We start from the raw sequence: 7,860 nt of genomic DNA on the forward strand, positions 1-7,860 counted from the left end.
TGCCCGGGCCGAGGTGGGGCCGGGCGGCGGAGAGCTTGGCGGCAGCGGCAGCAGGAGGATGGGGAAGGGGCGCGGCTGCCCGGGCCAAGGTAGTGCCGGGCGGCGAAGGGCCGCAGCTGCCCGGGCCGAGGTGGGGCCGGGCGGCGGAGAGCTTATATCGGCGTATAACACGCACACATCATTTGCCCCCTATTTTCAGGGGGGAAAAGTGCGTGTTATACGCCGATAAATACGGTAACTGTGTTTTATAAATAACTAAATAAAATAAAAGTAGGAGAGGCCCACAGCTTAGTAATGCACAGAAAAAGAAACTTAGAAAGGATATGCTCCAACATATTAGGCAGTAATGGAAATGGTGGGAGACCTGTACTTTCAGATCTGCAATGAGCTGTTCATGTAGCCTTTCAATAAAGTAGAATTAGCTCATCTTGTCATGTTTCCTGTTTGGTTTACTTGTGAGGCTGAAAGATTGTAAAAGACACAATAAAGAGAATATGTATGGAGAAATCTAGTATTTGAACAGCTAAACCCAGAACTTTCTTTCAATCAAAATTATTGGAGTACATGTCAGAAAAGAGACAATGGAGAAATGGCCATTTTAAAATTAATTAATATTAATACTATAGTAACTCTACCACTATGTAAGATAAAGATCAATTTCTTTAGATTGGCAGACAAATATCTTGACTAAATAACATAGCCAAGATATTTGTCTGCCAAATCACATGGGGCAAGATGCTTGGCAGAACAGCTCTCCTACTAAACTGTTTGTCTGCCCAGCTATCAAAATCTACAAATGGTGCTTATTCCTATAAGGTATCCTTTCACTGAGAACACATCTTATCTGGACATGCAAGAGTCTCATCTTTTGGGTGTAATTGAGGTCCTTCTTCATGCTGGCACTTAAGCTGGTGCCAAGAGTGATTTCATTCAAGGTGAGGCCTGACAAGTTCTGGAGTCTTAGTTGTAGCTTGATTTTTTATAGTTTTTTTCCCTTCAGTTGTTTTTGTATCTGGATTATATCTTGTCCTAGGATTATTTGATATTGGACAGATATTTCAATAAAAGTAAAATAGTCTATTTATGATTTGGGCTAAGTGAAGCCCATTTAATGGATTAGTAGATTCCTGGTAAGATTACTCTTTCTCAAAGAAATTTTGTGTTTCCAGACATAACCACCCTCCAATGCAAATCCAAGAGTCACATCACAAATTTGCCACCACAGTAAGCCCAGCTTCCTCGTGAGTTTAGATGCTAATCTAGTAAATCAAATGATGATATGGTTGGTATCTTTCAATTCTCCCATGAATATTTATAAACCTTATAAATATGAAAATCCATTTGTTCTTCCATTTCAGAGCAACATATCTTTCTTTTTTAAAATACGAATTCGTAAAAGTTGGAAATGACTCTAAAGAGGCATGAGGGTAGATATGTGGTTTTTCTGGATCCATTAGTGAATAACTTGCATAGGCCATCATAGGTGTGATTCTCTTGCCAACTGACAAAACTCAGACTTTCTCAATACTGTATATGTCCTTGCAGGCAGATAGCAGAATTCGTTCTCATGAGAAAGAGATGCAATATCACATACAGACAGATTTCCCCCAACCTCTCCCTTTCCTGAAGATTTAAAAAAAACAGTTTTGTCTCTTTTAAAATGAGCTATAAGTTTCTGGAAAGATGCTGGAAAACAAGTGGGCTGTGCCATTTCATACATGGCTGGCATCTCCAGGAATCTATGGGTAAGTCCAGATAAATAGAAAAGCAGTGGGGGCAACTATTAAATGAATATTTTATTTCTGTAGAAATAGTTAGCACATCTAATGAGAAATTTATATTAAGTTTTTAATCTGTGTCCATTGCTTTTGTAATAAGTCTAAGATTCATTAACCCTGTCTAAAAATTATGAAAGTAAATTTTAAGATCAGCCTTAAATATTATTATAAGCATGGATTTTATTTATTTATTTATTTGCCTTTGAGTCAGTGTTGAGTCCTGGTGACTGCCTGGACAGATTCCTGGAGTTTTCTTGGCACTATTTCAGAGTACCTCTTTATTGGGACTGTGGGATGGATAAATCCTATTTGTAGCAGTTGTCTACCGACTTGTGGTCTATTCAGAGTATTACATTGCCTGTTGCACTTTCTTTTTTAATCAATGTGCTCTTCCCACATAATCTGAACAGCTGTGTAATTTGTCTTCAAAATTTAATATTTGAATTTCAAAATGTAAAAAAATACTTTTACATTTTCTTTTCCTGTTTTTTAAAAAATAACATCTGGTTTCATTTATTTCTTGTGAGATTGGTCTATCGCTTGAAAGAGATGGGCATGAAAAGAACAGTTGATTCATCTAGCTACACATCTTGTTGCTGTTTGGCTAGGAGGTGGCACATTAATTATTTTGCTTTTTGTTTTATCTCTCACTAGATGTGAAAGCCATCTTTCTCGCAAACGTTGGTGGCTAATGGAAAACAACAGTAGGATGCCTCCTGTAAGCAAGAACTACCAAAGGAGAAGACAGGATCAGAGTGTAAAGAAAAGAATACATATAAAAAATATTGAAAATGCAGCTCATGACCTTTTGGTATATCACACGTCACACAAATAATTGTTTCATTAGCAATTCATAGCTCACCTGCCTAGATTCCGCCACATTCATGGGCATGTCTGGCCACGAACAATTCCTACAAAATAAAATTAAAAAGTAAAGTAAGATTCTGGAAAACATAAATAATTCTCCAAAGACTCATATCAAAATGAGCTGTAATCGTATCTCTTGGGAGAATTCAGAACACACCAAGGAATTGGATCAACTTAAAACTGCTGCCAGCACAAAGATTAGCTCCTTTCACAATCTGTGAATTGTACTGTATGTCTTAAAAGGCCACTTAGTGTTCCTTGTTTAGTACAAGCATTTGACTTTAATAGCTGGGAGCACACCAAGAGGGACAATGTGACTTATCTCTTCCCATGTAAAGTTAATGGGATTGATTTCAAGCTCACATTTTAAAAGCAGCCACAGGTAGGTTGATTACTCCAGCATCAAGCAACTGTCTTAAATTAAGTAGGTTACCAGATGTGGACTGGGAAAACCTTTTATTTATATATAAAATATATACATTTAAATGTATAATATAAAGAGTGAAAAAAGAAAAGAAAAGTAAGGAAATCACAGAGAAAGCTAGTGGTGTGAGAAAGTGAGGAAAAGTAGAAGAAAACTAGAAAAAAAGTTACAGAAAAGAAGCTTCCAATTTTTCTTGTATAAGTATAATTAAAAATTTACCTCTTACTCTATGGTTACAATATAACTCTCATTTTTCTATAATCTTTCCCTTCTAAAACATAACTTCATTTTTTCTGACTAAAGCAAAAGTCTATAAGGAGTTTCCATTCAGCAATAAAAATAGATATGATCAAAGAAGTCAATTTAGCCATCTCTGTAACTTTTATTCCCTTCACCAACTATTCTTGTGGGTACTGCCAAATATTGTGGGTACTGCCAAATATTTCCATCTTTGTGCATATAATAATCTTGCTTAAGGTATCATGCACAAAAACAAAATTCCATAACTTTTTTCCAACTGTTTGTCTATCAGTCCCCAAACAAAAACTTCTGATTAATTGTATGTTAGTCATTTAAATCCTCTGAAGCAGTGTATGTATTTGAATCCCCAGAATTTTCTAGCATTTTTATATATCCACAAAATGTAACTCTGGTGACATATGGGTGCTCCTCAACGTATGATCATAATGGAGTCTGCTCATTATGATCATATATTGTAATGGTCATAAAACGGGTTGGCAGATGTTACGACCCTTTTTGTGGTGAGGATTAAGTGAATGTGGTGGTTGTAAAATGGCTGCAGCAGTCATTAAGTGAACACCCTAGTCCAGGGGTAGGCAACCTTGGCTCTTTTATGACTCGTGGACTTCAACTCCCAGAATTCCTGAGCCAGTTGAAGTCCACGAGTCATAAAAGAGCCAAGGTTGCCTACCCCTGCCCTACTCACTGGTGTACCATTTGTACACTATAGGCATGGTTTAGCCAAAAAATAAGAAGTGCCAATTTTTGGCAAAACAGATGTAAAACCTAGTCACATGACTGCAGGATGCTGCAAACAGCCATAAATGTGGCCATGTTGCAGAGTGTCCAAGGTTTGATCACATGATTGTGGAGGGGAGACAACCATCAATACTTTGAATCCAGGTCATAAGTACTCTTTTTGGGATCAGTCATAACTTTGAACTGTTGCTAAACAACCAATCGTACGTCAAGGATTACCTGTATACCAACAGTGCATCAGTTTATAAAAACTCTCTTTACAATTATAGCACAGTATAAATTTCAATCCTTTCAGCCACATATTTTTCCACTGTTCCATCTGTATCCTGTATTATAACCAGTGCTTTTTTTCTTAAAAAAAAAAAAAAAAAAGGTGCCGGAACTCACACACATCATACAACCCGCCTTGCCTACCCTACAAGTTCCATCCAAAAAAGGTGCCAGAACTCTGTTCTGGGCATTCTATGAGAAAAAAAGCCCTGATTATAACAAAAAAAATTAGCTCATTTTATTATACATTCTTTCACATGTTTTTCTTATATTTCAATTCTTGATAAGAATGTATACACTTTAGCAATTGCATGTTCATCATTTGTACACAATTCTATTTGAAACTCAGTCATACAATGTTCAAAACCGCACATTCTTTTGTCTATTTCATTTTTTCCTAATAATTGTAAATAGGGAACCATTGGCAACTATGTCCCTCTGCTACCAGTTCTTCTCTTAATTTTATTTTACATTCCCCTTGACAAAATATTTGTATCCTAATAAGTTGTGACAACTGTGGATAAAAAGGAATCCATTGATAAGGCTGCAAGAGAGATCAATCTAGGAGGGTGCTCTGTACAAACTAAGAATACTCTCATAGCTGGATCTATTACTTTGGGCAATTTGGTCAGTAGGTCAGTAGTAGTTACTAAAGTTTAGTAAGGTTTGTTGAGCTATTATTATCCCCAACCTATGACACAGTTGCAATTTATTGACTGCATGTTAGTCCAGGGCCTACTGAACAATCCTTTCTCTTTCCTCCTGCCTTTTTGAGAAAATCCACACACACACACACACACACACACATATGAATGGTGTAGTCTGCAGTTTCAGATACATTTCTGATTTGGTTTCATTTAAAAAATAAAATCACATGCATCAGCCACGATTGATGGTGTCCAGAAGGGATGGTGCCTATCCTCTGAAACTGCAGACCACATCATTTTTCAGTAGCATCTATGTCTCTCATAATTACAAGATATAAAAAGTAACCACAGCAAATCCTCTTAGTAGACTGCTTTGTGAAATGTGACCTTGACTTTGATCCTAGCTTTTGAATCTAATTCTCCACTAGAAAATATGACATTTGATATGGCATCTTAAGAATAGGGCACATTTAATACCAGTAACTCTCCAAATGAAACATACATCATTGCAGTGAATTTAATTTAACCATGTTCTTAATCAAATTATTTCTGCATTCACCATATATAATAAAAAGGAGCAATAGATGCAACTGTAGTAATACTATGAAATACAATTGTGCTATGTTAAATATAATTAAACTTACATTGCCAGGCTGACGTGACTGATGATCAGTTATGGTGGATGTGCTTACCCCAAGACAATCCCTTCCAACTTTATTCTGAATTAATTTTAAACAGCTCTACTGCTGGACTTACTTAATACATTTCAGTGGGTTTTGAGTGCAACTCTTATGTGCAGGCAGAATATATACTAATAATGCCCAGCGGACTACCAATTGTTCCTTAGAACAAACTACAAGTAAGGGGAAAGTCTATCAGTGCAGTTTCCCAATGTCTTCTTATGCTTCAGAAATTAAGATAAAGTGCAAAAAATAATTTGAATTAGTCTTAAAGCAGGAAGGGAGTAGTTTTCAAGCTTGGGAGTCTCCTCCCTCCAGAGCTAATAGCAACTGATTTCTACACTTAATCCGAATTGTAGAAAATGGAACAAAAACTAGATATTTGCTATACTAATCCAGCATCCCTTTCTCCTTTCATTTCATTAAAACAACATTTAACATTCCAATTGCAGAATTACTGTGTCCAAGGCAGTTTGGCTTTTAAAATGTTTTATGGGTAGGTGGAATGGCTTTTACTTTTGTTTTTTTAGGACACAGTCAATTCCAACTTATTCCAAAGGCTTCGTGTATTACCTAGGAAATAGGTTAGTCCTAGCTAGATTATTTTTGCTGCTAAAAACAATATTTGGAAGACATGTGCATTCCTGCACTGGTGGAAATATACCGTAGTTTGTGTCTACTTCATTTCTGGAAATGTGTTGTTATTATTTATTCAATTGACATCCCATCTTTCCATCAAGTGAGCACAGAAAATGACTAACAATAAAAAAAAACAATTAAAGGAATAAAATCTTATAAAAATACTTAAAATAATTATTAACAAATTCAACTGGAATGTATTGTCAAATGGGTCACATTTTCAGTAGCTAATGTCACAGTAAAAATGGGTTAGCTTCAGAAATATGAATGTTAGAAGAATACAAGATGTTCCCATATTGTGAAATGTAAGGCAACTGCCTTGATTTATGTTCATTCTCTTCCCTGTGTTGAAAGAATCACAACCCAAAAACTGGATTGACTAGAATCTTTTTTTTTAATTTAGCAATTTTTTTTCAAAATACTACCATTAAAATACTTTATGAAATCAAAATATGCTGTTTAAAACTGTGTTCATATGATTCTGCAAGTTTACACTTTCTTTCTGAGCAATCAGTATACTAGAAATTAGGAACGGAACAAGTATTTGTCTATGTTTATTAGATAATTCATATTTTATTGGATAATAAAATTAAAAATAGCCTGTGTGTTCATTACTTGTTCTTATGCCAGCTAAAAACTAGGAAAATGAGTACACCAAAACTGCATTTGATAATAAAATGCAACCGCATATAGCTTTTAGTCAACAGACAGCAAAATCCAGTTGCATTTGATTATTGGATATATATTTTAAAATGTTTATTGAAGTCTGATTATTCTTCTGCTATTTTTGGAATTGCTAAAAGGAAGATAATGACTAAAAGAATGAGGAAGACCATAGCTCAGTGTCTTATGCTTTGCATGCAAAAGGTCCCAGTTCAATCTCTGGCATTTTCCAGAATTAGAAAACACTTTTGGCTGAAAATCCGCAAAGTCGTTGACTGTTACCAGAACGTTATGTATTACATCAATACTTGGGGTAAGGCAATAATAATCTTTGGATGGTAATTTGATGCTGCAAATTATTCATGTAGTAGACAAGCAAGGACATTTCAGAAAAGCACCTCTTAGTGAAAGAGACCATGAGTGGGCTATTTTTCCTACCAATTGCCATATTGCCTCAGGGACCACAAGAGTAAAAAAATGTTCAAAATATCAATTTTCTTTGACATCCCAGCTACAAGGAAAGGATATGCAAGTCTCACCAGAGGTTTGAACTTGTATAGAAGGATGGAATTAAACTGAGGATCACATGAACTTATATGAGGATGAGGGGATAGATGGGGAACTCATCAAATTTGCAGATGACACCAAGCTGGCAGGAATAGCCAACATCCAGAAGACAGGCTTAAGATACAGAAGGATCTGGACAGACTTGAACACTGGGCGCTATCTAACAAAATGAAATCCGATGGTGAAAAAAGCAAGGTTCTACATTTAGGCAAGATAAACCAAATGCACAGGTATAGTATAGGGGGTACCTTGCTCAATAGTAGTAACTGTGAGAGGGACCTCGGAGTCCTAGTGGACAATCACCTAAATATGAGCCAGCAGTGTGC

The 7,860-nt window shown here is 36.0% G+C and overlaps 1 protein-coding gene across 1 annotated transcript in view; it reads right to left on the reverse strand.

Moving 5' to 3' along the window:
• The window catches only part of TMEM229B (transmembrane protein 229B), a 52,879-nt gene that overhangs the window by 12,766 nt on the left and 32,253 nt on the right, over window positions 1-7,860 (reverse strand). The window contains exon 2 of the mRNA XM_015814096.1: window positions 2,641-2,689. Within this exon, the coding sequence (XP_015669582.1) occupies window positions 2,641-2,670 (30 nt within the window). The 5' untranslated portion in view covers window positions 2,671-2,689. The remainder of the gene's footprint in view (window positions 1-2,640; window positions 2,690-7,860) is intronic.

Source organism: Protobothrops mucrosquamatus, unplaced genomic scaffold (assembly GCF_001527695.2).
Source record: "Protobothrops mucrosquamatus isolate PMUCROS unplaced genomic scaffold, P.Mucros_1.0 scaffold218, whole genome shotgun sequence".
Lineage (NCBI taxonomy): Eukaryota > Metazoa > Chordata > Lepidosauria > Squamata > Viperidae > Protobothrops > Protobothrops mucrosquamatus.